At 43.1% G+C, this 15,820-nt stretch overlaps 1 protein-coding gene and 1 long non-coding RNA gene across 6 annotated transcripts in view; one reads left to right on the top strand and one right to left on the bottom strand.

The window, feature by feature from the left end:
* Positions 1–436: 436 nt before the first annotated feature.
* The window catches only part of SLC14A1 (solute carrier family 14 member 1 (Kidd blood group)), a 57,836-nt gene continuing 42,452 nt past the window's right edge, over positions 437–15,820 (bottom strand). For all 5 annotated transcript variants that reach the window (XM_005586817.5, XM_005586815.5, XM_045378288.3 and 2 more), the window contains 5 exons: positions 14,564–14,756; positions 12,107–12,254; positions 11,755–11,889; positions 3,303–3,352; positions 437–1,891 (listed from right to left, as the gene is read on the bottom strand). In XM_005586817.5, coding sequence (XP_005586874.3) covers positions 1,718–1,891; positions 3,303–3,352; positions 11,755–11,889; positions 12,107–12,254; positions 14,564–14,756 — 700 coding nt within the window. In that variant the 3' untranslated portion in view covers positions 437–1,717. The remainder of the gene's footprint in view (positions 1,892–3,302; positions 3,353–11,754; positions 11,890–12,106; positions 12,255–14,563; positions 14,757–15,820) is intronic.
* LOC123570074 (uncharacterized) overlaps positions 10,327–15,820 on the top strand; it is a 97,821-nt gene continuing 92,327 nt past the window's right edge. Inside the window, exons 1-2 of the long non-coding RNA XR_012427100.1 lie at positions 10,327–10,402; positions 13,607–13,737. This is a non-coding gene — a long non-coding RNA (uncharacterized lncRNA). The remainder of the gene's footprint in view (positions 10,403–13,606; positions 13,738–15,820) is intronic.

A 15,820-nucleotide genomic window follows, 5' to 3' on the forward strand; every position in this document is an offset into this window, starting at 1 on the left:
AACTTCTGTGTACAAGCGATTTTTCCACCTCAGCCTCCTGAGTAACTGGTGTAGATGTGTGCTGCCACACCTGGCTAATGTTATTATTTTTATTTTTTAAGAGATGGAGTCTTGATATGTTGCCCAAGCTGGTCTTGAACTCCTGGGCTCAAGAAATCTTTTTGCCTCCATCTCCCAAAGTGCTGGGATTACAGGTGTGAGCCACTGTGCCCAGTCCCTGAATGTGACTTCTGTTGCTGTCTTCAGCATGTTTGGTGACAGAGCCTTTACGGAACTGGTAACTTTTAAATTAAAGAGAGGAAAACGGTAATCCTTACCTGTTTTTTTTTGTTTTTGTTTTTTTTTTTGAGAGACACGGTCTCACTCTGTCGCCCAGGGTGGAGTGCAGTGGTGCGATCTCAGCTCACTGCAGCCTCGGCCTCCTGGGCTTAAGCCATTTTCCCACCTCAGCCTCCCAAGTAGCTGAAACTACAGGTGCCCACTACCATGCCTGGCTAATTCTTGTATTTTTTGTAGATGTGGGGTTTCGTCATGCTGCCCAGGCTGGTCTTGAACTCCTGGGTTCAAGCGATCTGCCCGTCTGGGCTCCCCAAAGTGCTGGGATTACAGGCGTGAGCCACCACACTCAGCCCTTTATTTCTTTTTGGTGGTTCAAATGCCACTGGTTTCTGAGAGAGTGTGAGTGTGCAGAAAATAATGAGCTTTTTTAAATTAAGAAATTCAACAAGTTATAAAAATAACACCCGTAAGCAATCTGACCTTTGCCTTCAGTCTTTATAAGACATCCTCAAATGATTTTAAAGAGCCCTTTGGAGGTTGGCAACAATTCTATGCATTTGTGTCATTTACAAAATCAATTTAGGGATTAAAGTAAAAATACCTAAGCTGAGTATTTCATAAATCCAGTATGTAACTTTTCTTTAATATGTAAGAACAGGTTAAGCCAGGAACTTCTCCTATTTTATCCCATTTAAAACAGATCATTTTTCATAAGGAAAAGTAATCTCTACTTAAAAAATCCTTTGCAATCTCTGAGAAAAGTTGCAATACAGAATAATTTTAATTGACAAAATTGCTTTCTTCCTCTTGCAGTCCTGTCAGTCTGAAAAACCCCAACTATGTCCCATGAGAGAACGTCACACACACAAGGCATAGGGTGCAGACCATTGTTTGCAGGAAGTGGGGACCGAGCTCAGCTGTCAACTTGCCCCTCTGTGATATTGACTCTGGCTATAATGTGTAACTTGCATTGATTCAACAAAAGCCAAACTGCTTATCACAGAATTCTAGATTAACTTCAATTTTGTGACTGTGAGTTCCATAAGGCTTAGTTGGTTTATGGGGTTTAATTTTTAATACTGTTAATGTCATCGAGCCAGCTAAACACCAACAATATCAATAAATACTAATAGTTTGTATTCACTCCCTCCTTCTGTTGGAGCACTTTGACTTTATATACATTCCAGTCTTAGTGCTGAGGCCCCATTCGGGTTTCACATTCCATACCAGAGCACATCACCTGGATGTGGCTCTCATATGCTTGAGGATATTCCTGGAGTCGAAAGGAAAATACAAAATGAGCCTAAGAACAGATCATAGATGCGTTCGTATGAAAGTTGATACTCATGAAAAACAGCAGTTTGCTGAGACCCTGGAAGTTAGCTGGAGCAGTCAGGCAGAAAGGACTCGTGACCATGGCTACAGAGGGGGCTTGTTCTCACAAAGGACTTTCCACCATTCTTTTCCTGGCTTGCAGGTAGTAGATGCGGTTTTCTTCAGGATAAGTAACTTTACTGAGGGGCATCTTGTAGATGCTGGAATTTTTTGTGGTCATCATGAGGAACAATAGCGTGGCCAAACAAAAGGGCCAGGTACAAGCTGGCAATCCAATCTGGGGAAGAAGAGAAAGTCACAAGCTCCTTTCAGATCCCATCTGACAGCTGAGCTACACAAAGCATCCCCCTCTACTTGCACTCAGCCCAAGGGGATGAACCACTGGGGGCATTGCTCTGGATTCTGTGCATGCTCGTGGAGACTGAGTTTATAATCTCAGGGCATTGAGCTGTTGGAATGTTGACATCTATTCTTTAGGGCAGCCACTTATGTCTCTATCTTGTATGTATGTCTTTCTCTCCTTCTCATATATTCAGACTTCCTGCACCAGATGTGCCAAGAGGACATTTGACAAACAGATGACACTTGCAAACTGCAAATGGCCCCTGACCACTCTTCACATCCACAAGGCCTTCTCTGATTAGTCCAACCCACAGTGACCTCTCTGACCTTGACTTATGCCTGGTCTAGGTCTTAGACTTGACTTGCTTTATTTCTTTCCATTCTGTCTCCCAAATAGACTCTAAGTTCCTTGAGGGTAGGTCCTCTTTGTGCTGCCCATGGAAACTCACACAATTCTGAGCGTATGCCATTGGTTAGCTCTGGCCTGATGCATGGACCTTCCTGGGGTGTGATGGAGTATAGGGGTACCCTAACCTGACTGCACATCAGAATCATCTGGGGGAGTTAAAAAAAAAACATGGATGTTCAAGCATCGTACAAAATCTACTCTATCAGAAATACCAAGGACACAAGGCCTAAGGCTCCATATTTTCCCGTCTTCCTAGCTGACTCTGGTATGCAGCTTGCCCATTTGGGTCCATGAACTGATGCCTGTGAACCTTCTTTGTTGACATGTGGAGGGTCCCGTGTGCTCTGATGTACTCTCCATCATGCATGCCTGTAATGGGACTTTGGCTTTCTACCAGAAAGATACTGTGTCTCCTTAAGGACCCTCCCAGATAAAATCTCTATGCTGTTGCCAAGAGGGCTAGATATTGCCTTGACTCCTTAGCAGCCATGACGACATCAACATGGACTGAGCTATCAGAAACTGGCCCTGCAATGGAATATCTGGCTTTCTGTTTAAGTAAAAGGTATCCTAAAGTAAAAGGTATCACCTGCAATGGAATATCTGGCTTTCTGTTTAAGTAAAAGGTATCCTAAAGTCAACTTCTTATCACTCAGAGTTAGACTCTGAACTTGACAATATGTTATACAACCTAAGTTTCATTTTTTTAAACCAAGCAATCTGATATTTGTAACATACTGGGTGATTGTGATTTGGACTAAAGTTTGCTGTGATGCTGAAAGAAAGGCCAGGGAGTTCCAGCAGAAGGTAGGGCAGTGCTTCTCACGGTCGTGGATCCTGCCACTGGATGCCAGCCCAGTGGACTTCAGGAGCATTTCCCATATAGTCGTAAGCTGGTCAATTACGCGAATGAAAAGTGAGACTAAACCACACTCACCCTAGCCATAACGTTTGCCATGCCGACTCCAAGATAGGCCGTGAACAGGGCTACAGAAAAAAAAAGGAGAGAGAGAGAAAGAACAATGCTTGGTAGATGCACTTTTAATCACAGGAAAGGCTGCCTTCCAATATAAATCACCTGGAATGCACAGTGCGCTGATTACAAGCATGAGTCTAAAGTCAGCAGTCCTGGATTCAAATCCTGGCTCCACCACTTAGGAGCTCCATGGGCTCTGTTTTAAGCCTCCATTTCCTCACCTGTACAATGGAAGTAAAAGGAATATCTCTTTCATGGTGTTGGTGTGAGGATGAAAGGAAATAATGCATGTGTTTAGCACACAGTAAGTGTTCAATAAAGGTAGTTGTTTTATGGTTACTATTTTGTTGTTATTGCTAATACTTAAGGGAAAGGCCTTCTATGGAAAATAAATTTCTCTGATGTTTTATCCAAGCATAGCTGGATTAAATGAAATTATCCAAGCATAGCTGAATTAAATGAAACCTATTAATGTTTCTTGAGATAGCATCTAGGATTCTCATATTAATGAATAGGATTCAAAGCTACAAAAAATCATAGTGCTTGCTTTGGCAGCGTGTGTACTAAAAACCAAAACAAAACCATGTTTATAAAATAAGAAGGAAAGAAAGAAGGAAAGAACTCAGAGAACAGCAGGAACTGAACACAAACTTGGGATTCCTCCCCTTGATAACATCTTCTCCAATACCATTAAAATCAATGAATAAATGTCTTATGTTTTTATTTACTTTGAGTGGCCAAAAAAATTGTAGAGTCAGTAATTTGAGTATATGGGTGACTTTCAATGTAAAACAACCAATGCAAAGATCTCAACCAGATAATTATCTATTCCTCAGTTTTGGTTGAAGAGAAGGCTCACGGAGGCTCAGGGAAGCCCTCAGGTTTCATGGGGATAGCCTGAAGAATGACCTTCATATAATGGCCACCTAGCCACTTGGGCCACCAGAGCTCACCGTTAGACACACTCACCATCTTGTCTCCATGTCTGGTGAGAAATCACATCAGCTATCTTGGTGTGTGGGGATGTGGCAGGACATGGTCGCCAGCGGTGGGGGAGCTCTGTGATCCTCATTTACTTTACCATAGACTTCTGTCCTTTTACCAATATTTTGTCTTTTTATCCTGGTGTTTCTTATTCAATAGCATATCAAATTCTTTCATGTATGAATTGTCTCACGCTAGTGGGAAGGGCTGGTCTTTGGAAACAGTACTGGTTTAAAATCCCAGCTCTGCCATTTTATTTGTTGTATAACAAATCACTGAATGTCTTGGAATCTAGTTTCATCATCTGTAAAAAGGCATCTTGAAGATCTGCCTTACTGGGAGGCGATGAATCTCAAATGAGAGATTTATTTCCGTAAATACAGCTGTAAATGCATCTCTTTCACCATGGGACTGCTCTGAGCAGAAGGGTGCTCACGGCTTGGCTTAGAAGGGTTTCTCTCCTCGGTTACACCAATTTCATTCATTGTTAAAGTTTAATCAATTAATTCAACAACTATTCACTGGCCCTCTGCTAAGCACTGGGGTCCTCTGTCCCTGATCTCTTGAGTGCCCCCTTTGCTACAACACCACCCCTGAGCACATGAGGCCTTATTGCCTTCTCTCTTTTTAAAATATCCATTACACTTCTAAGGCTCACTTTTGGCACGTTTACGTCTCATACTGTTATGTTGCTTTGAAGTGATCTCCAATTCAAAGTTGCTTTTCTCTCCATAGTAAAAGTGATAGATTATTTAATGGTAGGCATGTCAATTAAGACTCGCCAAGTAGGACTGGGAAAGCCTTACAGTAGAGGGGCAATTCTGCACAACATCATCAGTTTGTAGGCAATGACCCTGACAACGTTCTTGGTAGCTGAGGGAAGAAAAGGCCCTTGAGTACTGAAGGGGAAACTGGATTTTAGCTCCTCCTGGATAGTGTCCCTTCCAATGGGTGAGTCCCACTGTGATAACCCAACCATTTGGAAGAGATACACAATGTGTTTACAGTCTCCACTGATAAAACAACAACATTGAGATATTCTCTGGCCATGCAGTTGCTCTGGCTTAGAGGCCAGAAAGACAGCAGTGCCAGGTTCTGTCAGAGTTTCCTGAGTCCACTTCCTTATAAAAGCCATCGGGGACTAATAAATAACAGCTCTATAATAAATGTCTGTCACTTATTTACCTTGGCTGACAGGGTTGGTCTTTTGTTTGGCAGTATCAGGGTGATGTGGACAAGCTGAAACTTGGTGTGGCATTTTACATGTGAGTTTCGCTTTCCAAGGGGGGCTGGAGATCTGTCTCAAAAATCCATGCACAGAGATTTAAAAGTCTGATTGTACCCTGTGGGAGCCCAGTGGGCACTCTCACACACTGCTGGCAGCAGTGGAAACTGGTATGGCTTTTTTGGAGATAAAGTTGGCATCCATTGAAATAAAAATTGGCATTCCCTTTAACCCATCAATTTAGCTTCTTGAAAAGAAGGTGAATCTTCTTACAGAAATGCTTGTACAAAGTACACAAGGACATTTGTGCCAAAAATATTCATTGCAGAACTGTTTGTAATGGTTTCAAACTAGAAGCAATCTGAACTTTCCCCAGCAAGAGGGCACTTATCATATAAAGTGTCTACACAGTCACCATCTCCATGGCCTTGAGCAGTGGAGGTTCTATACCCTGCAGCATGGGCCCCCTTTTTCATTAAATACACCAGGAAAAATGCAGCTCCAGCCTGGGCTTCCATCTCTGCCCAGAGACTCACCCAAACAGCTGATATCCTGAGGGAAACATGAGCTCCCAGGACAGGGAAAGGGGACATCCCAGGAGAGCAATACCATAAAAGAAGGACGACAAACTGAACAACTTACAGTTGAGATATATATATATATTTTGAGACAGAGTCTCGCTCTGTCACCCAGGCTGGAGTACAGTGGCGCGATCTCGGCTTACTGAAACCTCCACCTCCTGGTTTCAAGAGATTCTCCTGCCTCAGCCTCCTGAGTAGCTGGGACTACAGGTGTGTGCCACCACACCCAGCTAATTTTTGTATTTTTAGTAGAGATGGGGTTTCACCATGTTAGCCAGGATGGTCTCAATCTCTTGACCTTGTGATCTGCCCCCCTTGGCCTCCCAAAGTACTGGGATTACAGGTGTGAGCCACTGCTCCCAGCCAATAAAATTTAATTAATAACCCAGAAATGAAGAACTCAATGAATGATGTGATCAGCACAATGGACAGAGCCAAAGAATGATCAGGCCAATCAACTGAACTGAAGGGCCTCATGAAAAGATAAAGAGATGGAAAATATTAAGAAAAAGTCAAGAGTTATGAAAAAATAGCATAAAGTATTACGCTGAAATACTAGAAATCACAGAAGGAGAGGGGAAAAATGGAAAAGATTTGACAAAGTGAAAAATGATGATGTTCCTAGAATTAAAGGAAGAGATGAGGGCTCACATTGAGAGGATTTGAGTACCTAGTAGGAAAAAAAAAAAAAAAAAAAAAAAGCTACATCTAGACAGATAATAGTGAAATAAAACCATATATATATCTCATACGCAAAGAGAAAATTCAGAGAGTCCAGAGAGGAAAAATAAAATCAACTTTAACAAGAATTAGTTTCTTTTCAGACACCTTAATAGCAATTTTGGGTATAAGAAGACAATGGAGCAGTCTTTGAAGACAATTTCCAAAATATTGAGAAAAAAATGTTAAATCTTGAGTTTGTAGCTAGCTAAACTAAAATTTAAATGAAGGTGAAATGAAGATGTTCTCCAGCATACAAGGTCTCTTTGCAGACCCTCTTTAAAGAAAACAAAACTCTCTTTGCAAACCATCTCTGAAGAAGTAATCCAGCAGTAATCCCAGCACTTTGGGAGGCCGAGGTAGGCGGATCACTTGAGGTCAGGAGTTCGAAACCAGCCTGGCCAATATTGCAAAAACCTGTCACTACAAAAAATACAAAAAATCAGCTGGGCATGGTGGCGCATGTCTGTAATCCCAACTACTTCGGAGTCTGAGGCATAGGAATCGTTTGAACCCAGGAGGTGGGGCTGCAGTGGGCTGAGATTGTGCCACTGCACTCCAGTCTGGGAACAGAGTGAGACTTTTTTCTTAAAAAAAAAAAAAAAGTACAGAAGGTTAATATGAACTAAGTCAGAGTGAATAAGCAGTTAATAAAGTTTACAGTTGCCTAAATAAGCAAGTACCCAAAACAAAAACTTACACTTAACAACGAATCCAAAATAAAAATTCTATACAGTATCAATGGTTTTACTAGTTGTTAGGGGTGGGCCTTCTCAGAGGAAGTAAAGGCAGGTTCATGTATCAGTCATATTTGGGGAGAAGATACAGGTGTTAATAAACTTAAGAAATTGACAGGAGAAAATAAACAAGCTTGATTCTTAATAAGTTATGCAAAGCCACCAGAAAAACTTTTTTCCAGACTTTTAAATAGCGCTTACCGAGTCCTAGACACTATTTGTTCTATGAGTTTCGGACATGCATTAACTAATTTAATCATCAGAACAATTGTATGAATTAAATATGGTAACTTCCATTTTCTAAGATGGGGAAACTGAGGCATAGAAAAGCAAATTACTTATAATTTGCTTACATTCATAAGCAAATATGCTAGTAAGTAGCAGAGCTGCTGGAATTGAATCCAGGCTGTCTGGCACCAGAGTCTGAGCTCCATAACCAGCTCAGTAGACTGCCTCAACCATTATGCTACACCAGTGGAAAAAAAAGAGTATCTATCCAAAGGAAGGTGAGTGTGGTAGGAAGAATAATGGTCTCCAAAGATGTCCACATTTTAAACCTCAGAACTTGAGAATATGTGACCTCACATGGCAAAAGGGAATTAGTAGCAGCTGTGATTAAGTTAAAGACCTTGAGATGGAGAGAGTTTCCTAGACTACTGAATGGACCCAGTGAAATCACAAGGGTCCTTATGAGAAGCGGGCAAAAAAGCCCTCTCTGGGGAGTAAAATGGAGTATTTCCACTTCCTGGTTCAGACATTTCTATACAGATTACATTTTTGTTTTGTTTTATACAATAAACCTGTGCTGCTTCTATAATTGAGAAAATATCAAAGATATTCCCACTTTGGGGAAACACATGTCGAGAGCTTTGGCTTCATCCTTCTCCATGGTCAGTCAAAACCTCATCACCAGCCGGGCTCGGTGGCTCACGCCTGTAATCCCAGCACTTTGGGAGGCCAAGGCAGGCAGATCATGAGGTCAGGAGTTCAAGACCAGCCTGGTGAAACCCCATCTCTACTAAAAATACAAAAAAATTTAACTAGGCATGGTGGTGCGTGCCTGTAATCCCAGCTACTTGGGAGGCTGAGGCAGGAGAATTGCTTGAACCAGGACCTGGGAGGCAGAGGTTGCAGTGAGCTGAGATCATGCCATTGCATGCCAGCCTGGGCTACAGAGCAAGAATCCATCTCAAACAACAACAACAACATAAAACAAAAAAAAACTCAGCACCCACCAGGTGCGGTGGCTCACGCCTGTAATCCCAGCACTTTGGGAGGCCGAGGTGGACAAATCACGAGGTCAGAAGATCGAGATCAGCCTGGCCAACATGGTGAAACCCCATCTCTACCAAAAATACAAAAATTAGCTGGGCATAGTGGTGCGTGCGTATAAGCCCAGCTACTTGGGAGGCTGAGACAGGAGAATCGCTTGAACTAGGGTGTTGGAGGTTGCAGTGGGCCAAGATTGTGCCACTGCATTCCAGCCTGGTGACAGAGCGAGACTGTGTCTAAAAAAAAAAAAAAAAAAAAAAAAAACACAAAAAACAAGACAACAAAAACAAAAACAACGGAAAAACAAAAACCTCATTGCCATCTCCTGTGCTCTCAAAATGCCTTCTCCTTGATCTTGAAGGACATGCTCAGGCTGTCCCCATGCTGGCCTGCACCACCCTTTCCACCAAACAGAATTCCTCCTCTTATTTTCTAGCATTTATGGAAAAGCCCCCTTCTCCAGGAGGCACTTGGTGATAATTCTGAATGGAAATGGGCCCCTGGAGAATCCTGTACTGTGGACTTCTCCTTCTTCTTCCACAAAGATTGCACGGTCCTCTTGGGCTCCCTCTCTTGCCTGGCTTCTGCCCTCTACTGTAACACTCTGTGTGCAGGAACTGCATGGATCCTAAAGCTCCTAAACTCCTTGCTCTTCCTGGTACTGTCTTAATTGTATCATGTGTGTTTAATACATATTTATGGCTACTGCCTCCAGAAAAGTAAAGGTACGCATCCCAAATAAAGGTTTGAAACCCCTAACCAATCTCAGAGTAAAGTTGAAAGGTTGTAGGGTAAACATTCGAACCCAGCTGAACTCAGGTGGAAACCCCTAACCATTCTCAGAATAAAGCTGAAAGGTTGTAAGATAAACATTCTAACACAGCTGAACTCAGGTGGCTACAGCACCTGTCTGTAACCCTCTCCTTTATCCTAAGCTCGTGAACAAATTTGGAGAAAGAGCACAACATTTCAACAGAACTGTTAGGTTAAACAGCTGAGTAATAGTAAATAACTTGACAAAAATGACATCTACATGGCTACACCCAGCAACCTGAGTTATGTATATACTCTTGCTATAGCATCACATCAAAATGGAATGGGTCTTTAGAAACCCTTGGTACCATCCCATTTTCTAGTGCAGAAATCTATTCTAAACCCTGCCTTATACGTGGCCCACCGTTTTCATAACGGTTTAAATATTTTGGCTTGATTAATCTGGTGATAAACTGACTCTAGACATATATTTCCACTAGATCAGAAATAATTTCTCCACATTACACTGTCCCGCCTCCTTTTTGTTCCCAAGTGAATCTCATTCTCTCCACTCTAGAACATTATCTTAAATGCTTACACTTTGATTGCATTAGGGATGCCAGAGGCTATGGGTGAATGAGCTGCCACTCACAATCCACCTGGGACTTCTATTAGCTTTTCAGATTCAAATCACATGCAATCTGTTTTCACCTAAGAGGTTGCCATGAGGGCCTGAATGCTACAAAAGGGAAGCAGAGGAGTGCGGTGGGATAACTCTGGAAGTGGATGGTAAGTGTGGGTTCTGGGTGTGGATTTACCCATCACTGTCCAGATTCCCTGCGGCACATTCCTTAGTCTCTCTGGCCTCAGGACCCCAACAGTAAAGTAAGAAGGATGGAGTGGAGGTCTCAGGGTGCCTTCTTCCTCTGACAGGCTGAGTCTGGCTAGAACACTGGGAGTCAGAAAGGATTAATACAGCAGTTCTTGAAATGTGGTCTCGAAAGCAACAGCATTAGTGCCTCCTGAGAACTTGTTAGAAGTGGAAATTCTGCCGGAGTGGTGGCTCACTCCTGTAATCCCATCACTTTGGAAGGTGGAGGTGGGAGGATTGCTTGAGCCTAGGAATTCGGGATCAGCCTGGGCAACATAGGGAGACCCGGTCTCTGTAAAAAACAAAAAATTAACCAGGCATGGTGGCATGCCTGTGGTCCTAGCGACTTTATTTGGGAGGCTGAGGCTGCAGTGAGCTGTGTTCACACCACTGCACTCCAGCCTGGGCAACATAATGAGACCCGTTTTTGTTTTTGAGATGAAGTTTTTCTCTGTTGCCCAGGCTGAAGTGCAGTGGCACTATCTTGGCTCAGAATGAGACTGTTTTTCAGAAAAATTAAAAAAAAAATCTTTCCCCCACCTCTAAACGAATCAGACTGGGGGGGGGGCAGCGATTTGTGTTTTAACAAGTCTTTCAGGTGATTCTGATGCATTCTCAAGTCTTAGAATGGCTGGGTTACTGTGACGCTCAAAGGGGTAAATGTCATCAACCCTGATTCACCAGGGGACATTGCTTTGTATTTAGCTGGAGTTATTTCCCTTTAGTTTCTTGGGTCAAACAACTAGTTTGAAGAACGTAGGACAAGTCAGTTGAAAGCAAAAGTAGTGTCAGCTGTGGTCCCTGCCATCCCCACTGGGAGGCATGGCAGATCCTCACAGCCAGAAGCAGTGAGTGGCACGACGCTGGGAGCTTCTTGGTGGCCAAGGCCAAGTGTCAGCATAAGCAGGAGAGCCCATGAGCACGGGGGAGCTTTGAGAAGGCATGTGTGGCATACATCAGGGAAGGGCTGGTGTATCTCTAGGGATAAAGCTGAAGAATAACTGGGATTTTTTTTCTATCCTCCCAAACATCCATATTTTAGGATGTTAATATGACTCAATAGGCTCCTGCCTTCACAGTCATCAGAGAGGTAGGCAGAGGTGACTTTAATGCTCTCAGGGGACGTCACTTGTCCTGTTCACACATTTAGCAAGTGGGCTCAAGCCAGAACCCTGGCCCTGATTTTTCACACAGTCCGTTTTTACTGCTTGTCCTTGATTGAGATCCTGTAGTCATGGGCAGCCCTCCCCCAGGGGTGTGGGAGACTCACCGCAGCCAAGAGCCAGGAGGTGGGTTTGCCAGGTGAGCGCCACAAACATTCCTCCCATTGCAATGCAGGCCAGAGAGCTGTTGAAACCCCAGAGTCCAAAGTAGATGTCCTCAAATGGGGCTGAAAGACTGAGTCCTGTTAGACAAGACAGGAGGGGTCAGAGCTCAGGACTAAAGGCAGGATGTTTGGAAGGAGACTGAGGATGGGATTGAAGGTTAGCAGCAAGCATCCCAGGAATTCCCACTGGTCCCTAGGAAGCCATGATCTCAAAGATCTGGAGCACAGAAGATGCCTGAGGCAACGCACGGGATGGAGGAGGTGCTCAATATTTGGTAAGGGCTCTTGTGCTCACCTGCTGCTGTGCCCAGCAATGATCCGATTGCAGCATGCAGGCACATGAGTGGGGAGGAGAGTAGGATGGCTCCCAGGAAAATGCCCCCTGTCCATGGATTATCACAGCCATATATCTGACCAACTCCCACTGGTATAGATTTCAATAACTGCAAAAGAAATTTTTTAAAAAAATGCCACTGAAACAACTGAACAGAAACCCACAGGACACCCACAAACTCCTACAATATAATTTTACACTGGATATACCTTATCTCTTTCAAGAACAGTGTTACTACCTTTTAAAATTCCCTCTCCTTGATTACAGAAAAATCCCAGTCATTCTTCAGCTTTATCCCCAGAGACACACCAGCCCTTCCCTGGTGCATGCCACACATGCCTTCTTAAAGTTCCCCCTGTGCTCACGGGCTCTCCTGCTTGCACTGACACTTGGCCTGGGTCACTGATAAGGTCTCAGTGTGGTGCCACTCACTGCTCCCGGCTGTGAGGCTCTGCCATGCTCCCAGTGGGGATGGCAGGAACCACAGCTGACACTTCTTTTGCTTTCAAATGTCCGTCAGTGCTGAGGGTGATCTATCCGTGCATCCCTTTGTTCAATAGAGAGATTATTATCACCATACAATTTGGATGCTTATGCTAAAGCCAGAGACCCAATACCAGGTTATCTTATCCACAATTTAGAAGCAATTATTAGCAAGTTTGTGAATTTTCTTTTCTGTCATTAAGTGGAACATGTATTCATTTAAACCAAGATATCTTTAGCTTATTCTAGTTACGAACAACTGTCAAGCAGGTCTAAAAACACAAAAATACATGGAAATGTCACAATTCTGCTTTCTGGCTGAGGCCTGAATTTAGTTATTCTGTTCACAGAATTGCAGTTCTCAGGAGTGAACAAGGTTTGACTGAACCTAACAAATGATCATTCTTTACAGCTGAACTTCTGGTTGGGCACCAGACCATAGTGTGAGTTTGACTCTACCCTAACATGGACTCAATTCTTCTAGCCCATGCTGGGTCTTCATGTCTAAACATTTTGGTATTTCTAGACCAGGGAACTTGGCAAAGACAGCATACCCTTTTTATTTTTATTTTTTTTCCGGATTTGACTGCAGAACTCTGTCTCAGGTAGCCATAGGGTTGGGGTTGGTGCTGATGATGGACTGGTCATTCGGAGTGAGGAGAAGGACAAAGCTTCTCCTGCCCCAGATCAGCACTGTGTAGGAGAACTTTCTGAGATGATGGAATAGTCTGTATCTGTGATGTTTAACACAGTGGGTCCTAGCCACATGTGGCTATCAACCACTTGAGATGTAGCTAGAGAGGTTGAGGAACTCAATTTTTAACAATACTACATCTAAATTTATACAGCCACGCTCTAGCGAGGAGCTAGTGGCTCCTGTATTCGTGCAGTTCTAGATAGATTAATGCTATTTTATACTGTTATTTTTCGTGGGTAGTTCTAATGAATCTTTGATTTTTCCTTCTGAATTATTTCCAGGTGCTTCATTTAATTTTCTGGCAAGAAGCTAAAGAGAAGGTGACTTGAGCTCCTCATGTGTTTTGATCACTCAACAAAGAAGACAGAAAAGGGCGTTTCATAACCTGACAGTGGGAGAGCACATTAAAAAGGTAATGTGCTTTGGTTTTTTTGTTTGTTTTTTTGGTTTTCTTCTAATTTCAGGTATTCTCTTGTTCTTGATAGTCCAGAAACCTTAAACATATTTATTACACACCAACAGGAAGAGCTGGAATTTGATTTGGGTTAGCCAGGTTTTAAAAAGTACGAGATCTCTTTATGGTCATCTTTAAAGAGATACATAGGATTCATCCGTTAATACAGAGGTTCTCAAACTCTGGCCCGCATCACAATTTGGGGAGTTTGTTAAAACAGGTTCCAGTCCCCACACTTAGAGATTATGATTTAGAGGGTCTGAGATGAAGCCTGTTTGGGTATTGAAAACTCCCCAGGTGATTCTGATGCCTACCAAAGCTTGGGAACCCTAAATTATTGTAGATGTTCTATGAGCTATGCCATAAGGAAAAGCAGAATAGAGAGGTTCTGTCATAAACTCTAAGCATCCAGTTTTTTGATTGGAGGGAGTAGACTGTGGAAGATTTAAAACCAGGCTGGAGGCCACATGCCCTAAGGGCTGGCTCCCATCACCCACCCCCAAGCTTATGATGGAGTGACTCCCAGGGGAACTGTACTCTGGGGTTAGCACTGTAGATGTTTAGGGGAAAAGGCAGAAAAATTAGCTTGGCTAAATAGTAATTTTTAAAAATCCCTTAGACCCTAATGTTCTGGAGTAGAACAAATGCTTTAAATGGCAAGATGAAGGCAGAAAGGCCACCATAGTCCTGAGCATCTAGGGGACTCTGACATCTGTGGACAATTGACCAGAGGCCATTGCGTATCTTGCAGAGCCAGGGGGAATGTGAGAAGCCAGTGTCTTACCTCCAGGGCACTGAGGTCAGACCAGGAGATATTTGGAGCTGTAGTTACAGGTGTGACCAATTTGCCTGGAAAGAACGGATTGTAATGTCCTGTGGCTGAAAGGTACATTGACAGCGCCATGTTGAAAGGGAGGGTGAAGACAGGGAGGTCCCATTTGCTGAGCACGGAATTCAATGCGCTTGAGAAAATTGGGCTAAAAAAAGAACAGAGCAGAAGAATGTGTATGTGACAAACCAGGCTGACACATGGAATCTCGCTATACTCTGGAGGGCCTTTATTTCACCTGCCAATAGGCCCCTTACATGTTGTGTTGGCAAATTTGCCACAGAAAGAAAACTTGGGATAAATTCTATTATAGAGGCAGTAAATACTACATAAAGTAAAAAAAAATCAACTCTCAGCTTATTTGGCTTTTGAAAAATTCTACTCTGGGGTTGCTCAGAGTGAGCTATATATTGAGATTTAAAAAATATTTTTGAAGTACTTATGACATACAAAATAAAATAATGTCTACATAGTTAAAGTCCCCTTCATCCCTCTGCTTGCTCTTATGTCACTCCCTCCCCACTAGAGGCAACTGTGATCCTGATTTGGCATATATCATTTCTTTAATATACCTATTTTTGGAAAAAAACAATTGTTCAAGGATGCAGGTAGTGTGAGCTGGAGGAAAAGGATCTCACAGTCGGAGGGGCAGAGTGTGCGTCCTTGAGCTGTTGATAAATTGCATGACCTAGGCAAGGTGCATCTCCTCAGGCTCTGAACCTATAAACTGGTGGGCTGGGCTGCATGGTCTCCAGGTCCCTTGTAGGTTCTCACTTGACCCAATCAAAGAGCCATCACTTAAAGACCAGAACTCCCATTTTCCTGGATTGTGGAAGGGAGCGTGGTGAGCACTTGCAGGCGAGGCCTCCTTCCCATGAACCTGTTCTTCAAAGCAGGTCCCAAATTACCTCCTGAAGAGGTTGGCTCTACAGGTAGGTCCTCTACACACCTGTGGGTGCAGCAAGGGTGGGTGGCCCTTCTGCAGACATTGCCCACAACAGGCTGTGCTTCTTATTTATGTGCATATTAGTATTGTATATTTAACTGCAATATAGAAAGAAGGAAATCTCTATTTCCAGGAAAAGGATTTAAGATATTGTCAACATAAAAACTAGTTTGAAGGGAATTCAGTAAACAAAAATTTTCTAAGGGAGACCTGGGGGGCAGGTGGGTAAGAATTCACGTAGGCACAGTGGTTCTCCCAGCATCATC

Source organism: Macaca fascicularis, chromosome 18, assembly GCF_037993035.2.
Source record: "Macaca fascicularis isolate 582-1 chromosome 18, T2T-MFA8v1.1".
NCBI classification, from domain to species: domain Eukaryota; kingdom Metazoa; phylum Chordata; class Mammalia; order Primates; family Cercopithecidae; genus Macaca; species Macaca fascicularis.